The sequence below is a fragment of the Lonchura striata genome, chromosome 4 (assembly GCF_050655825.1).
Source record: "Lonchura striata isolate lonStrDom1 chromosome 4, ASM5065582v1, whole genome shotgun sequence".
In the NCBI taxonomy this organism is placed as follows: Eukaryota; Metazoa; Chordata; class Aves; order Passeriformes; family Estrildidae; genus Lonchura; species Lonchura striata.
The window spans coordinates 71,411,590-71,434,599 of record NC_140706.1 but is presented as its reverse complement, the minus strand read 5'-3'; the positions used below and the strand labels follow the sequence as shown (position 1 = coordinate 71,434,599).

The window sequence follows — 23,010 nt, the reverse complement described above, 5'->3', positions numbered from 1 at the left end:
AACTGCTTTAAATGCTTATTCTCTGGAGCAGTTTGGGATGAGCTTAACTTGGTAGTCAAGGCATGTCTTGTATAGCCATTCTGGGGGAGTTTTCTGTTTGATGGTTTGGGGATTTTGCCCTGTTGTGGAATTAGGGTCATCTGTGAATGGTCACCTGCCTTAGCTCTGGGCTCAATTTTCTAATTCATAAAAAGGTTCAAGGTGTCCAGAGGTGAGTTTTGATTCCATATCGAAGGCTGAGTCACTTAAAAGCTAATTTATAATCAAAATTTCTTGTTGAATTTATCTGGTGAATATTGGCAAGGAAATTTCCTTGTATAGATTCCCTAGTGGCATTTCTTTATGAGGGTATTTTATAATACTTTCATATCTTTATAATACCTTCAAATAAGCAGAAATACAGTTTAGTGCATTTTGAATACCAGATGTTCAAATATCAAATGCCAGGTGTGTTTCCTGGCCAGGACTGACCAAAATGTGGCATGGCAGCATTGCCCCTGACTGATGGGAGCCAGGCTGTTGGAGAGCCAGCCTGAGGTGCCCAGCATGGGGCAGCTTCCTAAGCAGGGTATGTCTGTGAGCCCAGAGCTAGGTGCCCACGCCTGCTGCCTCAGGCCTGAGGCTCCTGGAAGCCCAGTTTTTGGAGCACTATTGCTGCGTGCCGGTTCATCTGCCATCACCTTCAAGTTCCCAAGCCATGGGGAACAATATGATCCAGTTACAGGAGTGTGAGGGCATGGACCCTGGTACTCCAAATCTATTGTGCTCTTTGCCTTTTTTTTTAAGTTGTTATTCAGGTTTTTTTTTTGTTTGAGGGGGGGCAAAAGGAAATGCAAGAACCCTTCCTTTCTCCTCCTTCTCCAAGGCTGTTGTGCAGCTCCACATCTCCCTTTGGCAAACAGCACAACCAGTCTTGAGACATGAGAGGACAGGGCCGAGCTTTGCAAGAATGTCTGAGTAACTCGGGCAAAGCTAAATTGTTTGACATCATTTCAGTGCGTAAGGCTAAGTCTGTTTGTGTCCCATTGTTGCGGCCAATCCCACGATGGACGGAATTTTATTGACTTGTGCCGGCCGTTTGACAGAGCGCGGCAGCGGGTTTGGCCGTGAGCGCTGTTCCAGGAGCTGCCTTAATGGATGTCACTGCCGAATTGGGCCTCGCAGGGAGCTGTGGCAGCCTCACCACAGGGAGGACCCGAGTGCTTCCCTTGAGTGCTTTCCTGATCTGCTGCCTCTGGGCGGGGGAAGCAGGCTGGGATGAGTCAGTGACACGGGGTGGGAGGGGGACCTTGAGTTACAGGCCATGCCAAAACGTGCAAGGTTTGCCTGAGAATTTGGTGCTCGTCCCCTTCTTTTCAAGGCTATGGCATTGCGTGTTCATTGGAAGGATGCTCTTAAGGCAGACAAACTCAAGGAGGGCCTCCAAGTGATTTTTGGAAACTCAGCATCTCAGGTGCCAAGTTTTTGGGTATAAGTCTTTGTGGTTCTGACATGGTACTTTGGTAGCTTAATCTGCCTTGTGTCTCAGGATGCATGACTGCTGCAGTGCCCTTTCAGGCCATCCAGATTTACCAAAGCAAACCAATGCCCTGAAACACAGGCAGGACTCCCAAGAAGCTGAAAGAGAGGAAATTCTCCTGCTCTTTCCCCTTGCCGTGTTAATGCTTCTCTTGATTTCTTTGGTGGCATGTTCACGACGTCTCTTGTGCAAACAGATATGAAAGTTCTCCCTCAGGCAATTCTCAGCCGTCTCCTGAATTCCTTTCTCCATCACTAACGACATTTTCCATCAAGATTACAGCAGGAAAAAAATGTTCTCTATGGGCTAGGTGCTCCCCTGTGCGTGAAAAGTGTGTGCAAGAGCCAAGAAACACTAGAAGTTTCTTCCTGATTGTTCCCAAGAAGAATGGAGAGTGACGCAGGGTAAGGGCACGACCTTACACCAACAAACACACTCCAAGACCTGCACAGAAGTGTCCGTGACCTCAGCATGACAGTGAGGAATTTGGGGGTGGTCTGACCCATTTGGGTGTCCCCTTGCATTCTTCCCTGACCTTTTCCTTCTGGTCCAGCAGGGTTCCTTTCAGACTCATCCTTCCTGGCCTACCCAAAATAGGTGCCTCCCAGCCAGGAGCAGGTGCCCCTGAATAATTCAGGTGCCACATTCAAACTGCAGCCTGAAAGGACTTTAAAAGGGTTTTTAGGATGATGCCAAGTAAGGGTTAGTTTGGTTCCTTTTTAAACCATTAAGGATTTGTGAAATGTACTGGTGGAATGGCTCCACTGAAGGCTTTTCAAGACAATTAATCATAAAGTAGGGCTCTGTGATTTTCCCAATCAGCTCTGCCCTAACCCCAAGCTCTGCTGCAGGCTGTAATAAAGCATTTGTTGTCTTCAGTGGGTGCAGACACAGCTACTTGCACTGCCTTCAGTCTGTGGCTATTTAGGCGTTTATGGCTTTTGAGTGCTGTGGGATTCTTAAAAATTCCTATTTGCTTGTGGTGGTTTCTTGAGTGAGAAGCACCATGATACATAAGAACAAAGTGAGAGATACAAGCCAATGTGACAACAGTAAGACAACAGTAACAGCATGTACTTTGAGTGCTACTTGAAGGTTAAAAACCATGGGTGGAGGAGGAAACTCAGGGGCCCTTGGTCCAGTGTGTGTGTGTATAGGCACATTTTGGGTAAAGCCTCTTGAAGTCCTGGGCTGCCACAGGATTTCTGGGGACTGTGCATTGTCCATAATTTCAATGAATTGGAGTGAGGCTACTTCTCTCTCTCAATACAAATAGTTCTGCACAGGTGCATTGAAAGAAAACATGACAGAGGTGGGAGACGAGTTCTCTTTGTCTTCCAAATATTGGAATACATTTGTTTGAGACTGTGCATTGCTTCATTATTTTCACATCCTTCCTTCAGCACTTAAGCTGTGTGCTTAATTCCTATTATGCCAAACGATATTTTCTGTGATCAGTGTCCAGGTGACGTGGTCAGATATTGACAGAGGTGTCCTGCATGCATCTGATAAAAAATCTCAGACTTTAATGTGCATACAATACCCTGTGCTGATGAAGAGCTGAGGCTCTGCCCTAGATATCAGGTGGTTTGGTAATGTTGAACAGCAAGTTTGGTCTTTATTTCTCATAAAAATAATCTTTATTGACCCAGAGCTTGGGTTCATGCAGATCAGTACATGTGCAGAAAGCCCTGCAGAAAACATTCTATTATCCTTCAAAGAACTTGGGGAAACCCAAACCCCACCACTGTTGGGGAGAGTTGGACCCCCTGGCTGTGGCCCATGGAGGGTTTGGAGTGAGGGCCTCTCCCCTGGCTCAGGGGCAGGTCTGTATGCAAAAAGGTGCACATCAGGGCCTGCTGCATCTTAATATTATTCTGCACCAGAGCTTTAGTCCAGTCCTTTCCACACAGAAATTCCCCCAGGGTCTATGGTCCTGTGCAGAATGCAAAAATGACAATAGATAGAAATGATGATTGATAGAAAGTACAAGTAATATAAATAAGACAAAATTACAGTTATATGTGATTTAATGCAAGTCACTGCCAAAGAAGTCCAAGCAGAGGTTTCCACATATCACCAAGAGTGAGATGGTGCAAAAGCAGCTTTTTGTAAGTTCAGAGGCTTGAGCTTGAATGTGGCTTCTGTCTCTTGTAAAGCAACAAGCTAGCAGGGTGTCAGGCAGGAGCAAACATTGATTTAGCCTGTGCTAAGGATGAGCAAAGGGAATAGCACAGATTGCTGGGCTGAGCCTGCCATGCATAGGGTCTGACATGTCCTGGGAGAAGAAGCCTCAAGGGACAGCAGACATGGCATGGCAATATAATGACCTGATAGTTTTTCGTGCTTAAATCTCTCTGTGGTTGTGTTTAAATTCCCCTTCTCCTGTAGTATGGATCAGGACTGCAGCATAAGGAATGGGAGCCTGGGAGGCAGCAGTGCTGCTCTGGCTCAGCATCCATAGAGGAAGTGATCCATGAGAAGGGCAGGAGTGGAGCACAGGGACAAAGGTAGTAGTCCCTGCCTCTGCACATGTTCAATAAGTTGCAGGCCCTATGCTTGCATCTGTGCTGCCATCATATAAATATCCAAATAGCTACAAGGATGCCACAGGGGTGAAAGTGTTACAACCTTTGAAAGTAGCTCAGAGATGCTGGGGTATGGAAAACCAACACTTAGTCCATAGGTAACACTTTGTGTCTGTGGATGGAAAACCAGTCTTGCTCCCAGCATGGCCTCTGGGGGAAGTGGACAACATTTCAGCAGCCAGCTGAAATTATTCAAAGACTCTCTTCACCTGTCATGCTGCAGAGAAAGCAAAGCCTTCTCTGCCTCTGCTTTTGCTTGTTGCCTTCTTCAGCCCTGCCATCCATAAACAACTGGGGGGAGTTTCGGGTGTTACTAATTTTAATAAAGTGGTTTTAGGAATGTTTTGCCTCTCCGGAGCTTTCATAATATACAGTAATAGAGGCTTTTGGCAGGAGCAGTAAAGCAAATTGCTCCCACCCTCCCTTAGCATGTGGTAAGCTGTGTGTGTCCCAGCAGCCATGTGACTGAAAGTCTGAACACGGCGCAGCACCTGGGAAGCTGGGAATGCCCGTGTGAAACATGCAGGCTCCGTGCCCTGCACAGAAGCACCAGCCTCTGCTCTCCCACGCTTTCTGGGACCCATGATCTCTGCCAACTCGGGCAGTTCTCTGGAATTGCTTCTTTTGGAGATGATGGGGAATGTTCTGTCACTGGGGATGCACATCCTTGCACCATAGTTTATGTCTAAATTTTCTTTGCTTTTCAGGGCTTGCATAAGACTGTCAGGCACTATTGAACAGAGACATTTGTGTTTATCTGCCTACCTGGTAAGGGAAAGGTAAGCAATTTTTATGCTTCAAATGCCTCTCATATCTCCCCAAGGGCATTTAGTTATCTTGCTCCTTGGCTGGAGGTACAGTTGTAGTGGGTGTAAGTTACAGCTTCCTCCTGCTCTATCTGCGAAGCAATCTGGATCCCAGCTGAGTTCATAGTGCAGTATGCAGTGATCTACTTTAGAACAAGTAGGGTCAGGACTTCACAGTGCTTCCTTTGCCCCTTGTTTTAAATTAAACAAGTTCCTGATGATTTCCTTTACAGCTTACATCTATTTCAGGTGTGGCTGTCGCTGTTCCAGTGATGATACTGATGGGTTAGAGGGGCATAACACAGGCCTGACGTTTTCAGGTGCAGTAGGGATGACGCCAGAGCAGTCTGTGCCACTCACAGGAGCAGAGGAGAAGAAAATGCTGTTCTGTCTGCGAAAGGTTTTGGGAATACCACTGAGGTTATGCTGGGAATTAGACTGAAATGAGACTGGTTCTAGTTTTTTCTTGCTTGTGACATAGCATGAGTCTTGTCCTTTTAGCCAAAGTCTGGGGGAAGAAGCTGAATGCTTTGCTGGCATCTGACCTGATGCTACCATGATTGTAGCCTGGAGTTACAGTTCTTCAAGGCACTTGTTTTTGGAGCTAGGGATGTGCTGGCAGACTACTTGGCATCAACACACTCCCAGTAGTGGGTTGTTCGCATGTGAATGAGCAGTGACTCAACTCGGTGCTTCTACTTGCACACCAAGAGTTCTTAGTGTTGCTCTTCTGTTTTCTTCCAAGCTGGAGCTTTCCTCTGCATGAAAGCAATTCCTCCATCCCTCAGAGCTGGCTACCCAATTAGTCAAATATGAGCCAACCAGGATAAGTGTGTGTTGCTTTTAATAAAGTATTTAGCTGACAGGGAACTTTGAGCTTCTTTCTAGCTCTGATAGGAAGTTCTGTCCTGAGATGCACTGCCAAAACATAAGACTTTGGTGCTATGACTTCTTTTTGAAAGTTATCTTTGGATTTACTGCATAAAATTTGCAGATTACAGACAAGTATCTTAATTATTGACCATCAAAAAAACCCATTTTGCAACACTGAAGAAACTCACAAGAAAATTTAGATTTTTCTCCGTGTGTCACTGTCTTCATTTAGCTGGAATGGATTGTTTGTATGAAAGAGAAAAAATCCCTACCTCTAGGTAAGATGTAGTAACAAGCATTCCATCAGTGTAACTCCCTTGTCTTCTCTACCTGAGCAAGAACTACACAGCATAAGCCTCTGGGAAATAATGCCAAGAGTAATGTATCATTCCTTTCACTTTAAATTCCCCAATAAATGCTCCCTAAGTGCACCAACTGTCCAAACAATTTGTAGAAGTCTTGGTACGTACCACAAGAGGCAATGCATGGTCAGTAGGGGTTGTGCAACATTACCAGTGAGGGTGTAGGAGAGAGAGGCAGACTCGCTGCAGATGGGTATGTATCAAGTGCAGCTGAGGGGCTTCTGACAGGATATTTACAAATTGGTGATATCCTGTTTATGGGAGCCATGTAAACAATCGAAGGCTTGCCCAGAGGCTCCACTGTTACTCAGATGTGTGTAAAAGACAGTTCTGACACGAGCAATGCAGCCAGCACTCCGATGATGTGACACGGCAATCAAAGCTGCTCCGCTGTAATTAAATGCACGCAGCAATGCGCAGCGCGTTGCATAAGGTGCAGCGTAAGACGCTGGGAAAGGGCTTGCAGAGAGACCTCTGGTTTAGTTTAGTTAACCTGTGTGCCCTTTAAAGTGGCTGGTTTGGAAAAATGGGTAATGAGCTTTGTGTGCTGTAGCTCTTCCTGGAAATCTCTCTCCTGGTTCACAAAGGGGAATGTTACGGGAACAAAACGGGGAAGGGTTGAGGAGGCAGGATGGAGACAGAAGAGCAGAGCTGTGTTCCGCACAGGCTCTCAGGTCTGGCATGTTTCACCTGAGAAAGATCCTGTCCTGTGCTTAATGGGCTTCAGGCTGATGTCAGGCTGCTTGTGTGCTGGTTTGGAGGTTTGGACAGGGGAGTTAATCCGGATGTGGAGCTGGAAAGTGAGCCTGTGATGCTTGAGGGTGTGACCTCGACTGTAGGCAAGCTGCAAGTGAGGGGCCAAAGGTGTCTCATCCTGAGCATCTGATGTGCAGTCTCACAACAAAGGGCTTCTCAGGGATATCTGTTGAAAATCCTGTAGAGAAACTATTGCTGTTCAGAAGTTTAACAGGGTTCAGAGACCAAATTTTTGGTTGGCAGCCTTGGCTAATTCATCCTTGTTCCCTAGCCCTTAATTTCCTCTGTGAAGGACAAAGATGTTGGCTGCAGGAGGATCAATCAAGATCTGCCAGCCATAGCTCAGTGCTGTTGTTAATTTAATAACATCACTGATCTAATTGAACCCAGCCCTGGCCTATGTCCTGTCCCACTTGATCTACACGCATGTGCTTCCAGTGTCATAAAGTAAATCTCCTGCCTCTCTTAAATAATGCTAAGCTGTGGGAACGAGGACAAGGGGGTGGATGCGTAGATAGAGGAGTTATGTGGGAAGTGGCACACTTGGCCAACTGGCCACTGCCACCTTGCCCCCAGGACATCCAGTTGCAGATTCCTGTTTTGTCCCATCTACTACTTGCACCTCAAACAACCAGCACCCTCTGTACCCATGGATGGAGAGACAGGACAAGTTCCTTGGGTCCTGGGCCTTCACCTCCCCTTGGCCCTTGGGCAAACCCACAGCTCCTTGCTGAGAGACCAGAGAAACGTGAAGGCACTGAACACTTTTTAGTTTGCTTTTTAGTGTGGGAGGAATCCAGACTGCGCTCTGGAGACAGGTTGGGGAACAGCCAGCTCTGACCAGAGAATTGGGGTCTGTCTCCTTTCCTGGAGGAAGCCTGACCTCTATAAATGGGAGGAAGAATCATCATTGTAGGCAGATGGTGTCCACCTGTGCAGGAGCTCTCCCTGCCCTTCTCAGCCTCAGTGAGGCCTACAGTCCTTCCCTGTGGCTTCCAGTCAGTACCCAGTTGGCTAATCCATTTCTTTCGTGTGTAACCTAGGAACAGTGTCCAAGGAGACTTGGATACCTGAGATGATGTTCAGATCGTTGATGGGAGGAGAAGGTGACTAGAGGATGATTTCACATACTCTTGGTCATTCCCAAACCAAACCCCAGAGGTTTCCACATACCATGTGACTCATGGGCTCTCAAGAGTTGGTGGTACTGAATTCACTGGAGATCAAAGAATATGGAGTTTTATAGCAGGTTGGGCCCAGTCAGGGAAAACACCGAATGGAAATGTGTTGCTGGGTGTTGCAACATCAAAGTGCTCCTGATCAGCTTCTTTCCTTTCTACCTGCATCTGCCTGCAGGCAGAGAGCAGGATATCCAGCCTGGCTCCCAGCTGATGTGAGCTGCAGGGAGTGCCACACATTATTTTTGCTGGAGTTGTAGGAGAGCTTCATTGGGGACCAGAGTGTCCTAGTTTGGAACATGACTGCAACGATGAATTGGGCACATGTGTTTATAGGCTCCCTGGGGCAGACTGTCTCATCACCTCTGCATGACAACAGCCAGCACAATAAAGGTCTGATCCTCACGGCCTTTTTTTTTTTGGTCACTTCAGTAATAGTAATGATTAACAGTAATTATCAGAACAGTAGTGGGAGTGTCCCATAATACTAGTGGATGGGGGAATTCCACTAAGTGCATCTGCTACAGTGCTTAGTGCTGGTTACCAGGCCAAACAAATACCGGAGACCTGTGGCTCTTTCCTAGGTTTGGTTTCTGGAACATGTGCTGGCTGAGCTGGTTTCAGGTGGATTGCTGTTTACTCCATCATCCCTAATGACACATTCCTTTTGTCCAGGGTGCCCCAGGTCCCGTGTGCAGGTGACAGTCACTGCTGTGCTGCAGCCAAAACGTGGAGTCTGTGGACAGCTGAAGTTCCAGTGGTGGAGCAGGGCCTGGGGTGAGTCACAGCTCAGTGCAGCTTTGGATTTAGCAGGCCAAGCGCAGGCAGGGAAACAGCCAGCTAGTCAGCCTCTCCTCTGCTCATATATGCTTGAGATATAAGAGCAAAATATTTATCAAGGGCCAAAATAAACTTGCCAAAGGGATTGAAGCCAATGCATCTTAGGCCTGTGACGGACAAGATTCCCAGATGGAGTAGTGGAGAGTCAGGGGCTCTACTGATGGTATGTGTGCAGCACATATTGCTCAGGCTTCAGTGCAGGCCTTAGAGACTAGTGCCATGCTTCAGCAGGTCTGTGCTTCTCACTGACAGTGTCTCCTCTTGTCTTCCCCATGCTGGCACCATGGGAGGTACAGGAGAGGCATGGAAGGTCCAGGTGGAGAGCCCACAGCCAAGAGAGACTGCTGTGCAGAAAATGTGATAGCAGCTGGTGAGTTGCAGCAGTCCCCATCGCAGTGGGTTTGCCACCCTTTCACTGTCCTCAGGTGGATGTCCCTCTCTGGGCAGAGCCATTGAGTGGGTAGGCCATATGGTCATCCACCAGTGGCATGCTGCCATTTAGAAATTTCAGTTCTACTGGCCACTGATCAGGGGCATGAATGATGCACCCATGTGTGCATATGGTGACTTGTCCGAGAAGGCAATCTTCACCTTTGCATATATTCTATCCCAGTGGTTAATCCTTGTCCCTGGAGAATGAGAAATTCTGTGGAAGAGATGACTTTATAAACCCAAAGAGCTGCTGATGGACAGAACAGCACACAGGACTAATGGGTAAGGGGCTAGTGTTCTCCCAGCTTACTTGCAACGTACTACATGCTTTGGGGAAATCCCTTTGTTTCAAGCTTTATCCTTCTATTATTCTATTCTATGTAATTGTTCTTAACAGTTCACCCAAAGCAAGGAGAAACAATTAATAGATATAGGGACAGTGATGTGGGGGAGACCTGGCTTGATACCACTCTCAGCAAGGGCATGGGTTTGTTTAGCACCAAGTCAAAGCAGAAACCGTGGAAGGACTCCATAAATGAGAAAGGCTGCAACCCCTCGGAGGCTAAGAAATCACTCAGCATGGAGCACTGGGCTGTAATTAGGAAAGGGAAATCACCAGCTGAGCATTAAGAAGTTCTTGCTGCCCGTGAGATGTGTTGAGCCATTCAGGATTTGCCCAGGGGAGAGTAATGGCAAAGTCATACAAGCCAGGAGAATGAAGTTTTAAAAACTGCCCTTTAGGGAGGAATGCAGCATGAACCTGTCTCCCTTTTCAATGCCATCTTCTGAGATGGATGAGAATTAGCTGCTTGGGTTTTTTTTTTTTTTTTCCCTTTCTTTTGTAAATTGCTGGTTAATGCTGACCCAAGAAGTTAGCAAAGAAGTCAGTGAATTTGGGGAATTGTTCTTTATTTTTAATAACACAACATCTATGTTGTCCGGTAACTATGTTGTCCTCTTGCTGTGTTTACAGGAAAAGGCATCAGCCACTTTCAGCCCTGGGTGCAGAATTTGAACTCTTGTAGTTTACAGGAGAGGATGGTTGTTTAATTCATCCCTCGCATTCACGGCAAATTTGAAACTGAACTTTAAACTGAGTAATTTGGTTCAAGGTTTTTCTTTTCTCCATTTCCTCCAGCTGGTTGCGTCTACATTTTCCAGTTAAAAACACATTGCCTTCTTAGGGCGTTTGTGTTCCCATGAGTCTCAAGATTTTTACCATTTATGATTTTCACAAAATCATGGAATCATCTTGGTTGGAAAGGCCTTCTAAGATCACTGAGTCCAACCATTCCCCCCACCACTGCAAAGCTCACTGCTGAACTGTGACTCCAATGCCACATCTACTTGCTTTTTATATCCCTTTGGGAACTTAATATTAATCATGTGTAGTTCAAATGAAAGTGCTGTCAAGAGTGAGGTGCATTCCAATTGATGTCTGACCTTCTGAGAGTATTTCTTGAGCATCTCTCATTTTGTGCAATGAAAGCTTGCTGTATGTAAGTCTACATGTGGATGTACTGACATGAAGTCATGGTGTTTGAAAAATTCTGGATGATTTTCCTGAGAATTTATGAAATTGCTGCTTTTTGTTACTCTGCATGTGTTCATAACAATGATGAGTGCATCAGCACAAGACAAGGAGTGCTTTTCTTTCCCTTTCAAAAATACTTTCTAGCAAGAAAAGATGTTGATTTTGCTAATTTGTCTTGTTTTCAGGAGATGAAACCTATGCAGATCCATGCCCGCAGCAGTAATGCATAAAACTAGGTGCAAGCCCTACAGAAGGCAGCTAAAGTAAGTGGTACAGACACTCACCATGTATGGTTTTAGGTATGTAAGAACACACAGATGAAGTGGCTGTGTTCATTGCTGTGAACACGTATTCTTCCATAGTGAGTCCCTGTGAGGAAAACAGACACTCCAGAAAAATATACACTTAAGCTGTGTTTTTTCCTCTTTAAATCAAAAAGAGCATGTTGTTCATAGAAAGTGCTGTGTGCCATCACTGATGGACTGCAGAACACTGACAGACAAGGCTCAGTCTGTATCCATACAGTAATCACTGCTGTGAATCTGCTGCTCTGTCCCAGAAGGGGAGATGGATGCTTGAGACATTGCAAGGGACTGAAGCAAGGACTTCAGCTGAGCCTCTGTACATTGTTAAGAGAGGTTTTCTTTTAAAGGTGGTTATTAAGGCAGTGCAAGGTAATAAAAGCAAGCAAGACTTCCACATAGGTTCTGAAGGTACTTCCTCATATTCTTGTTACACTTTGTAAAGAAAAAAAATCCCAAAATCAAAGCATTTAGGGGGCTCCTCACTGGTGGGGTGCCAAGGGGCACAAATCCATGGTTGCCTTGCCCTGGGCGTGCCGGTTCACCCCGGCTGAAATCGAGGCCAGCAGCGGAGATGCACCCGTGATGCTCTGTTGCCCAACAGAGCATTGCACAGACTTGTCGCTCCTACCGGGACCTGTGGGATGCAATGAGCCTGCCTTACCCCATTGATGCTGCAAGGCCTCTTGGAAAACTGGCTCTTAAGGTGTGTGCCAGCCTTACCCCAAGCGGCAGCCTCCACGTGGGGGAGGGAATGGTGAAAGCCGCACGCGGGGATGCCGGATGCGAAATCAGGTACTGTGAAACAAAGAGCATTACAGAAAGATGAAACAAAGATGTGTCCGTGATACTTGTTTTCCATATATTCACATCTGAAAGAGGAAATTCCAATGAATTGCTCCAATTGTGTCAGCGTTACTTGGTATCTGGGTACCGATGTACAGAACTATAATTAAATGTTGCCCTTCAGAGGATAAATCACACAGGAATTTAAGGGTAAAATTAATTATAAAGTGGAAGTTCTTTGGTGATGCTGCTTTTTAAGGCATCTGTGAGCCTACACAGAGAAACACGTTGCTAATAATTGCAATTCCTTCCTTTACTCATTATGATCCGTGAATGAACAGACAATAAAATCCTTAATGAGGGAGATCAGCACAAATTAAAGAAGCAACCAAAACAGTCATGTGGCATCAAAAAAGACACGATCTGCATGGTATGGCTAATTAGAGGGGGAAAAAAGGGGACTTAGAAAAAGATTCCAGCTATATCATGTCCCACTTGCTGTGGAGGGCATCCTTCTTAATGCCACTTTCACACCGAGCTTTATTACATTTATCTTACCAACTCTCATACCATTTAGGTAATTAACAAGTGGTGCTGACACACAATTCTGTAGCAACATGCTGTCTTTTTCCACTTCAGCATCTCTATGCCACTGTAGACCTAAGAAAATGCTCTGAAAATAAGGAGTATGATTTGTAAGTATCAGATCTATTGCAGCCCCCTGAATGAATGTATTTATTACTTAGAACTGCATTCTGAACATGGAGTTGTGGTATATGGAGTTCTACAGTAATTTCTATAGTTACCTCTCTTCAATATCAGTATCAATAACTGCTTGTAAAACAGAGAAATTAGGGACACTTGAGTCATCAGCTGGTGCAGTGCAGCTCAGTGTCAATATTCAGATTCCTTTCACTGTGAGAAAGGAACACAAAGCTTATCAGTACCACAATAAACTGGGTATCGATGTGCCTTTATGGAGAGCGGAAAGGCAGGGGAAGAATATTTTTCCTTTAAAAGGAAAAGGAGTAAATCATTGCTGAGCAGCTTGTTGAGATGAAACATGCTTCATATTTTAGGCAAATGTGTGCAGTAGGGATTTGGTGGGTGAGATCCTTCAGTCATCCCACAGTGAGATGTAACTGCTGAACGAGGTCTTGCCTCATATAGCAACAGAGAGCGTGGGCTTCAACAGGATGCTTGAAAGGAATTTTTTAAAAAGTAGCTGTTGGCTGGTCTTTCAAAGATCTTATAACTGATAGAGGTGTTGCTTCCAGGAACTGCCTGTGCTACTGGGCTGTGGTGAGGCCAGGGGCTGGAGGGGGAACGTGGCATACACACCCCCTGAGCCCAAGACCATTGCGGCCAGCCCAGGTGCCGGGTGAGGTGTTGGCATTCCTGGTACCTGTGCTGTAACTTAATAAGCCATTTCTGCCCCTAGCTCCGGGGCTCCCTGGCAGCTGCTCGTGTGTGTTGAGGGTCACTTCAGAAATGCCAGGAGATGGGAGATAAGGCCAGCAAGTTTCCAGCTGCCCACCCTGGGGCGTTTCCCAAGCTTTGTTAGTTCAGGCACAGGTGGTGTTCATGGCAATGCAATGGCCCAAGGGTCCCTCGTGTGCCGGCAGGGCCTATTTGGGCAGATGGCTCCGGGTCCGCAGGGCTTCATGCCACTGCGCATCGCATGGATGCTTGGAGGGCAAGCAGACACAGCGGTGTCGAGGTTGTGCCGTGGGCATCCACAGCCCCGGGAGGTCAGCGCATGGGCTAGACTGCTCAGAGGGCTCGGGTAATATTTACGGCCCCAGGTACTTGCTGGAACCAGGGGCACCTTCATGTACCCGGGCACCTGCTGACGGCCGGAGGGGCAGAGCTGCCCCGCCGTTCCCTGCAAAGGGACCTGGCAAAGCCGGGCCGGGGCGCCGTCCCTGCTCGGCGGCCGGGGCATCGCCCGCCGGTAAAGCAGGGGCGGCCCGAGGGCCGGGGGGCGAGGCAGGAAGCGCGGAGGCCGAGCCGAGCCGCTGCCCTCGCCGGGCGGGCCGGCTGTCACCGGGCGGGCCCCGCCTCTCCGCGGGCACATAAATGTGCGGCCGGCCGGCCGGCTGATCGCACACCGCTGCGCTGTCCTGTCGCCGCCGTCTCCCTTTCTGCCGCCTCCTCTGCTCCCTGGGGACCGAGGGCGATGGACGCCGGCTGCCTGTGGGGCCGCAGCCTGCTGCTCTTCCTCGGTAAGCGGCGAGGTCCTCGTTCCCGCGGGCAAGGGCTGGAAGGGCGTCGGGCGCTGCGTCCTGGGACAGGGGCGCTCCTTGGCTGCTGGGAAATCTGCGTCAAAGCACAACGTTCAGGCTTGCCTTCAGGTGAAGCCGATGGGTGTCTCTCCGAGATGAAGTCCCAGGCGCTGACAGGTGTACCCGGGTGGATTGTATGAGCTGAGGAGTGGAGCGCACACCGCACTTCGTGGTGTGTTGTTACAGGATGTTTTGTTGCTTGTGTGATGCCCAGGTGTGTCCTGTGACTGAGTGAAGGTGGACATTCTTTCCCTTCTCTTCGGCTCTGCTCCTGGTGCAGTCTGCTCTCTTTCACCTTGACCTGTCCTGTTTGTCGCCCGGTCCTGCTGCCTTTGCCCAGGCCATGCTCTGGGCGAGCTCAGTGGGTGAATCCTCAAAGAAGCAGAGACTTCCTGATCATAACAAAACAGGTTGTGGCCTCCTTCTATTTGACACTTCTCCTCCTCCTTGCTGGGAGTGTGTTACTCCATTGTATGACATAAGCTACCTGAAAGTCTCAAGTGAACACGTGTATCCTTAGAGCATCTAGAGTCCTGGGGCCTGGGTGTGCTGTGATGCAAGAGCTGATCCTTGTCACACACCTCCACGGGGCGCTGGCACTGACAGGTGGCGACTGCTGAGAGCTGACCCTGTTGGGCAACTTGAGCTCTGTGGGCAGCAAAGTCCTGAGACCTGGCACATTCACGCCTTGCTTTAATGACAAAGCATATTCTCACACTCATGATGTTGGGCTCGAGGTCGTAGTTGATGGACAAACTCCAAGACTTCTCTTTTGGGACAGATATTTTCCTCACCTTCTAAGCCCACTGCAGTATGAGTTTGTGTCTTTCATCGTAGCCAGATATTTCCATAACAGTTGATGGAGCAGCTGCTGCACAGTGTCTCACTTGCCAGGACAGCAGGCTAAACATTTTGTAGTCCGTGAGTCAGCCATGCTTTGTACAAAAATGACTCTGGTAGGAACTGGTATGTCTTCATGGATCTGTATATGAATTTCTCTGTTTCCGGGGCAGGCACAACATCTAATAGTAAGGGATGGGTTAGTCATAGCTAGGTGGCATCATAACAAGTGCTATGAGCACTTTACTGCCTTCCCCTCCCAGGGCAGGAGTGTAAGCAGAACTTGGTGCTTCTGGGAAGACTGGCATTGGTGTTATGCCAGACTGGAGGAGGTTCCCTGCTGAATGGCTGAAGCCTTACTGAAGTGACAGTCCTTGCCAGGTTCATATCCTGGCTATTGTGCTCTTGGGACTGGGCAGCAGCAAGGCAGTGGTGGGAGAGAGATATTACTCCTGAGGGGACACAGTGCTATGCCAGCCACACACAGAGGTGATGGTGATGGGGACAAGCCGGGGCCCTGCCTTTTCTGGGAGTTGCTGCAGGAGCCTTGGCACCGATCTCCTTGTGCTCACTGTAATGCCCACTCAGTGGAGACAGCAGGTGTTGGACCTCCAGACTCACCGGGCAGTTCCAGGACCTGCTGTCCTTATGTTTTCCTGTGTCAAATTCTCCTGGCTCTCAGAGAATTGGCTCAGCATAAAGATCACTGTGTCTGACAATGGGGAAAGTGTTAGTGGCCAATGTGCCTGGCTGGAAGTAATAAGGGATTTCTGCTTTTGTGGCATAGGGACCTCAGCCCTCATGCAAGTGGTGGGAAGCACTGTGGCTGAGCACAGGGGCAGCATGTGAGTAAGATCAGTGGTACTTAGGTGCCTAGGTCTCCAGAGGGGTGGAAGCACTGCTGGGATGACTGGGTGTACATAACTGCATTATCTCTGCCTAAGGGTAAGTCCTGGTACAATGCTGAAGATGATCCTGTGGGCCTGTAGCAGTTTTGGAGCACCAGTCTTCCCATGACAGACTGGTGTTTCCAGGGCTGCCATATAGCTGCTGATCCTGGATATCCATAGCTGTGAGTCTGTGGTTCTGGAATTAAATAGTGGTAGTAGGGATGCTCACAAAATCAGTGGGACAGACTGGCTAACTTCCATGTTCCCCACTTGGTTTGCCCAAAGAAGACAGAAGACAGTTAAGACATTCCCTGGATGTCCAAAATCAGGTGATGTGAATACATCTTCATCTGTCTTTGCAGTCAAAATGGGCTGAGATCCTACAGGTGCATGTCACCTGAGCACCTCCACTTTGAAAGCGCAACCCATGCGGAGTGTGTAGGTGCTGCTGCTGTGGCAGAGAGACAGCAGAGATGTAAATGGCAGGTAGCACCATTCAGGTGAATTAGTACAGGACTGGAAATCGCGGTGACAGGCAAAGACAACTCAAATAATGACTGATCTCTCAGAACCTTGACAGTTCCCCTAGTGACAGTTCCCCTAGAGCGGTCCTCAGTTTAGTGTATCTTGCATGTGCCTCCTTTATCCTTAGCAACCATCCTGCCACTGGAAACTACAGCTGGCTCACAGTGGGCAAACTGATGATTAACCTTTGCAGGTTATCCTGGTGGGGATTGTGGGAAGCGAAGGCAGTTGGTCACCGGCCCTCATTTTCCTTTCTTCCCTTATGGAAGGACAAGGAAGCAGCAGCGTTATTCCTGTTCCAGTAAATGCTGTCAGTGTGAACCTTGCAGGAATACCTGTGAAGCCGGATGGGATTATCATGTAGGAATACGACATGTAACATTCATTCCTGCAAGACACAGATGAAAATCCACCACCTCATTACCCTTATCTTGTACCCTGTGTTTGCTTAATGAACAGTGAAGGAATAAAAATATAACCTCTCCCAGGTGCTGTGTTTAGTATGCATCATCTGATAAATATCCTGGGAAATGCTCTCCTTTGCCATTGCTGTGTGCAGATCCCTTATCCTCCCAGTGATGTCAGAGGGGAAATATGTGCATGGGGGAAAGGGCAAAACAGAGCAGTGCAGAACAGGAAGAACTTTGCCCAAAAGCAGCAAATACTGCTGGGTGTCAGCAAATATCCACACCTGCAGTCCAGCCTTTCCGGCCCTGAGAGCCTGCAGTCAGATGGAGGAGGCACCCGCACATGGCTGGGACTGGGAGAGCCCTTGAGCAGTGTTGGAGGAGGAGATTATTTTTAATTTGTCCTCCATAGATGTCTGGGTTGTGGGCTTTAACTGGAAAGCCATGTTTCCTTCTGGAAAGGAAGTTTCTCCAAGAGGAGAGCTGACCTGTCTCTTCCATGGGCTTTTTGGTTGGAGTGTCCTCACATGTGAAAGCTGGGTTCTGCTAAGTCTCCAGCTGGGAACTTCAGCTTAAAAAGCAGCTGCTTGGGTTATGCCCAGATCAAGGAAGCGTGCAAACTGTGACAGAAATGAGCAGGCTGCATGAGATCCTCAGCTGGCTTAATCCGTCTGCTTAACTAGTGGGTATCTGGGATACCTCTGGCAGGTTTAGCCTTGACTTCTGTTAATTTTTGTCCTTAATTCTTTCTGTGACATGATGTATCCTTAGAGGGACACTGCTGCCCTATGCCACAGCTCCTCCCTTCCAAGGGAGCAGCTTAGTCCATGGAGCACTCTTCAAATGTCCCCCTAGTTCCTGGGAAGAAGAACTGGCCTGGTAAATCTTTTTCAGCATCTTTTGGGACCCCAGGTTCCTGGGCTGCCACTGTCTGACAGCTGGTGGCCTCTCCTTTCACACACTTGAACTTATGTTTTAGCAACTCAGACTGGCCTCACAGAAATGTTAAACTGCTGCTGCTGAGGCAGTCTACAGTGAGCACACTGCCGCTTAAAAAAATTCCACCCTGAAAGTAAACTTGTATGTCCTTCCCCATTGGAGGGAAAGGCAGGTCCTGCTGAGTCATGCCAGCTCCAGCTGGTACAGGTGCTGGCATCATGGATCTGTTACTGGTGCTCTGGCTCTGGGGGACTGGGCTTTGTTCTTTCTTCTAGAGCTTGGTGGAAATCTGGTTTATTAGCTTTGCAGAGGGAGGTGAGAAGGAGGAATGATGTTTTTAAAAATGCAAACACAGGAAGAGCCTTGTCCCTCTTAGATATTCCTGCTGGTTTTGTGTGTAGCTGGAATGAAAGACAAAGGAAGCCTGCTGATCACCCAGAAGCAGATGAGCTGCCGGAAATCCATAAATTACCACTACTAGATTTAACCCTGAGATGTAATGACACTTTCTAATAACTGGAGTTGAATTAGAGCGATCAGGAAATTATGGAGGCACACTCCCTCCATTAGACATGCATGACCTGACAAGTTAATAGAGGCAAACAGCCCAAAGACACAAATTACAGACTTCCGTGGAATGGGGCTGATGACTAAGCAGTTCATGAGCAGGTTAATGTGACCACAGGAGGAGTTTTAGCCAGGTGGATTTCATGGCCAGCCGAGGCAGACATTCACTATTCCTCACGGACTAGCAATGAAGCTACAGGCACCTGTGCTGAATTTCAAATCCTGTTTGCAAATCTTCATTTAACTAGTGGAACACCTGAAAGCTGTGCCTGTTTCTTCTGGTGTTCTGCTGAGTAACAGTGGCCCAGGGTCCATAAAGTGGTCAGTAACCTCTCCAAGCCCGTGGGCAGATGAGGAGTGTTTCGTGTTAGTGGCTTTACAAGCGGACTTTTAACCAAGGAACTGCCAAAGGAGTGGGCGTCAGTGCAGGAACTGTCCAGCCCTTCAGCTGTCTTCAGCGAGGAGAGGGCTGAGGAAGTTCTTTGCTGGTAAAAAGCAGCTTTTGTGTTAAGCCTACCTGGAGCAGTTTGTGTCCTCTCAAGCCAGTGGCGGGGTATTGAGCCTGGCTCAGCACTGACCTGGTGTGCTGAATCACCAGCTGCACTGACTTGCAGATTCCTAGGAAATACTCTTCCTGTGGCCTGTTGTGAGTCAAGGATATCTTGATTTGGATCAGCAAAAGGACTCCTCCTGTGATGAGTGCTGGACTGTCATGTCTAATTGTGGAAGCCTGGCTATTTCCCTTGCACAGGTGCCATGCCAGACCAGTCAGAAATCTAACATAATCATCAAATGGCCTAATTCCTGCCTCTCCCCATAATCTCTCAAAGCCTGTTCCTGCCCAGTTTCACTCTGAGTGTGGGCGAGAGGTGGTCACAGAAACCAGGTTTCTGTTGAATCTTTGTTCTGTGTTATAAGTTTGCATTTCAGAGATGTTTCTTTGGGCTGCCATATATAATGTAGGCAGAACATCACTCAGACCTGTATTTTTTCAGGTTTCAACTTCGGGTCTTTCCTACCATGATGAGAAGTTTCTGTTCTTGAATTAATTACTACAGCATCTTAAATGGTTAACTCAAAATGCATATAGTTTTGACTGCTGCTTTTATTCTCTTATAGGTTACCTATTTCAAGCAGTCCTGGGCACAACAGTGATCCCGTTATGTGGGCCTGGTGAAATGGAGAACTGCACAACAGCGCTCAGTAAGTACTGCACAGCTCTTTGGTTCCCATCTTCCTTGGACTGGCAGCCTCACTGAGGTGCCCTTGGGAATCATTTTTCTCTGAGCATCATTGCCCACATCCTGAGGTGCTCATGAAATATCTTTGCAGTCCAGACAGAGAACAGCCCACGTGTGGCCCAAGTTGGGATAACGAGATGCAAGCCTGAAATGAAGGACTACTGCTTCCATGGGCAGTGTGTGTACATCGTGGACTTGGATGAGCACTATTGCAGGTATGGACAGGCCCCACTCATCCTGCAGATCTCCCTGAGGTGGGCTTTGAGGTGAGCTTTGCTCTGGCTGCCATTGACACTTAGCTGAAAAACCAATCCAGCTATGTATTAAATGCTCACAAGAAAGTGAAGAGGAGCACCATGTCTGTAATGCTCAGCTGCATTTTAGGAAGTGTTCAGCACATGTGCTGCCTCCAGTGACTTCTGTGCGAGTCTCAGACACATGAAATTAGTGACCAACCCGGCTTAGACTTGGGACATTCTTTCTGATGTGCTTCCCAGGCCATCTGTATTTATCCTAGTATGAGATCCAGAACTCAGGCACAGCACCAAGGTCTCTCCTTTGATCCAAGCTACAAAATAAAGACCCTGTAGGCATTTTTAAGGGTATTGCTCATTTTCCTGAACAATTTGCAGCCCTCTTTAGGACCACGTGGGCTTGAGTTACATCTTAAGTGTCTCATCCCTGAGGAAACAGCAGGCCAGCAGCTTGGGATGCTCTGTGAGCTGCTGAGGTGTAACCCCGCTCTGACTGTGCCTCTCGCCCTCAGGTGCGACGTGGGCTTCTCCGGAGTGCGCTGCGTGCACTCGGAGCTCGTCCGGCAGCCCCTCAGCAAGGAGTACGTGGCACTGACCGTCATCGTGGTCCTGCTCTTCCTCGCTGCCCTCTCTCTCGCCAGCTACTACATCTGCAGAAGGTGAGACTCGTGCTCCTGGTGGCTTGGGAGGCCGAGCCAGCTGGAGGTGGCAGGCATCCTCTGAGCACCCCGGTGGAGCCTGGAACGCCTCGCTCAGCGGGCAGTTCCGTGCACGGACCCGCTCAGCTGCGCTTGAAGCGCTCAGCACAGGCAGCAACACTGTTTGCCCTCACACTGGGGCTCTGTAGGTTGGTTCGTGTCTGGCTTAGAGGGTGTGTTGAGATCAAGGAGAGAGCAGGCAGGGAATAGGAATATTCTAGTTCTTTCATTGGTAATGCCATTCCCTCAGGCATCAGGGGCTGAAGAGCAGCTGGATTTCTACCAGCTGATTTGCTGATCTGGTACGCTACTGTGGTGAGTGTGATATCATGAGCACTGCCTTATCAGCTTTACCATGGGGGACAGTACTCTTCTCCATGAATGGATCCAAAGCAGCAGGAATCATTCTGCAGCCTGAAAACTGGCTGGTAGGCATTTGTCAGAAGGCTGAGGAGGTGGAACAAGTCCAGAAGGAAAGCTCAGCTTCCCAGATCTGGTAGACAGCTAGATGTTAACCAGCAGGATTTCTCAAAGACAAGCCTAGTATCAGCAGGAAGACTTTAATGCAGATGTGGAATTGTCAGTGAAGAGAAGAGAAAGGAGACTGCATTCAAGTGATTACCTGGAAATGAGCACAGACAGAGACAGCCCAGCTGCTAGAGATTTAAAACAAATGTGAGGAGCTCATACAGCTTTTTTTTCCTTCTTTCCTTTGCCCCCCACTCCCCATCACTCTCCAAAAGCAGCAACAGGCTTTCCAGAACTCAGATTTCTCTCTTCTATTCCAGGTACCGCAACAAGAGGAGACAAACAAACGCCAGTGAATACAAGGAAGTTGGTGCCCTATAGGAGAAGCTGTGACTTCTTGCAGTGTTCTGTTCATCTGGATGGACTGACTCAGTGGCTACCTGTCTATTTAAATGTTATTTTTATTAATAATATTTACAATATTTATAACCTTTAAAAAATTTCAATTGTTTGGTGATTCAATAAGTATAGGTCAAGCATTTTATTTTCAGTGTTTTATTTTTTTATTAAATAATATGTCCTAAAGGGAATTCCACCTAAGTGGTTCTTTGGGATAGAGATATATTTTTATAAAAACACATCTTCTTGCTCTGGAGAGAAGAATTTTATATTTATTCTTGTGAATATACTCAAAGCAATTGTATTCCTTGAAATAAAACTTCTACACAAAGTCAAAATGTCTGCTGATTCCAGCAAGTGGTCGTGGATGGAGTTACCTCCAGCTGGCTGCCTGTCACTGGGCATATTCCCAGACCTGTTTTGTATCTTCATCAACAAATCCTCATGGAAGGGAAGACATTGAGAGCCTGGAGCATATCCAGAGAAGGGAGGTGGGGAAGGGTCTGGAGGGCACATCTGGTGAAGAGCAGCTGAAGGAGCTGGGGGAGCTCAGCCTGGAGAAAAGGAGGCTCCGGAGGGAGCCTTCTGTCTCTCCACAACTCCCTGACAGGAGGGGGCAGCCAGGGTGGGCCAGGGGATCTGCTTCCAGGGAACAGGGACAGAACAAAAGAACACGGCCTCAAGCTGTGCCTGGGGAGGTTTAGATTGGATATTGGGGAAAATTTCTTTACTCTAAGAGCCTTCCAGCCCTGGCAGAGGCTGCGCAGGGCAGTGGTGGAGGCCCCATCCCTGGAGAAGTTTAACAGACATGTTGATGTGGCACTTGGCGAGCTGGGTTATTGATGGATTTGGCAGTGCTGGATTAATGCTTGGACCCTATGATCTCAGAGTGAAACCCAGCGTGGCTTGACTGAGCAGTGTCTTTGAAGCCTCAGCAGTTATTCTTGGAGAGAGAAACCACAGTACTATTAATAAAGTGTAGCAATGCACCTTAATTCCAGTGGATAGTTTTAACTGGCACAACTGGAAGAAGTCTCAGAGGACAGCTCCTAGTGCAGCATATCAAACATGTACTGCATGACAGCACCCATCCATACCCTCAGGAAGGCTGCGCTGACTGTATTTGGGATTTCAGCAGGGAGGCAGCAGCACAAGCTAATGAGCCTCTGCAGCTGAATACATGAACACGTGGCAGCTCAAGGTGCGAATGTAGCTACAGCAGGACACCTGCTTTGGAGCCAGCACAAGTCCTCCCCGTAGAGTTTCTGCCACAACATCTATTGTACAGCTTGGAGCAGGGCAAGGAAAATTTTTGAGTTTGGCCATAAATATCTTGTTTGCCTAAAATAATGATAAAGTAGCCTGCTGAGGTTTAGCTGAACCCGTGTTGTCTCCCTGTGAACAGGAAGGATTCTTGCAGCACCTGAATCACCCCTGCTAATCCCATCCCTTCTCACACTTTCAGAAGATGTGAGAAAAAGCCCAACCATTACATCATTCCTGGTCACTGCCAGACACCCA

At 47.9% G+C, this 23,010-nt stretch overlaps 2 protein-coding genes across 4 annotated transcripts in view; both read left to right on the top strand.

The window, feature by feature from the left end:
- Positions 1–10,924, top strand: part of LOC144246240 (epigen) — a 49,817-nt gene extending 38,893 nt beyond the window's left edge. The window contains exons 6-10 of one of the 2 annotated variants that reach the window (XR_013339910.2): positions 4,815–4,886; positions 8,758–8,859; positions 9,219–9,292; positions 9,536–9,636; positions 10,328–10,924. The gene's annotated coding sequence lies outside the window, so the exon portion shown is untranslated. Of the gene's footprint in view, positions 1–4,814; positions 4,887–8,757; positions 8,860–9,218; positions 9,293–9,535 lie in introns of both variants that reach the window. The other variant, XR_014954951.1, reaches the window with a different exon arrangement.
- Positions 10,925–11,158: 234 nt separating this feature from the next.
- Positions 11,159–21,827, top strand: EREG (epiregulin). 2 transcript variants are annotated; one of them, XM_085578424.1, is made up of 5 exons: positions 11,159–12,671; positions 19,549–19,632; positions 19,762–19,885; positions 20,437–20,583; positions 21,411–21,827. In XM_085578424.1, the coding sequence occupies exons 1-5, from the start codon at positions 12,665–12,667 to the stop codon at positions 21,469–21,471; spliced, it is 423 nt and encodes a 140-aa protein (XP_085434550.1). In that variant the 5' UTR covers positions 11,159–12,664; the 3' UTR covers positions 21,472–21,827. The 2 variants fall into 2 exon arrangements, with proteins under 2 accessions (XP_085434550.1, XP_021385210.1); XM_021529535.3 differs by lacking the exon at positions 11,159–12,671 and adding an exon at positions 13,973–14,201.
- Positions 21,828–23,010: the final 1,183 nt, after the last annotated feature.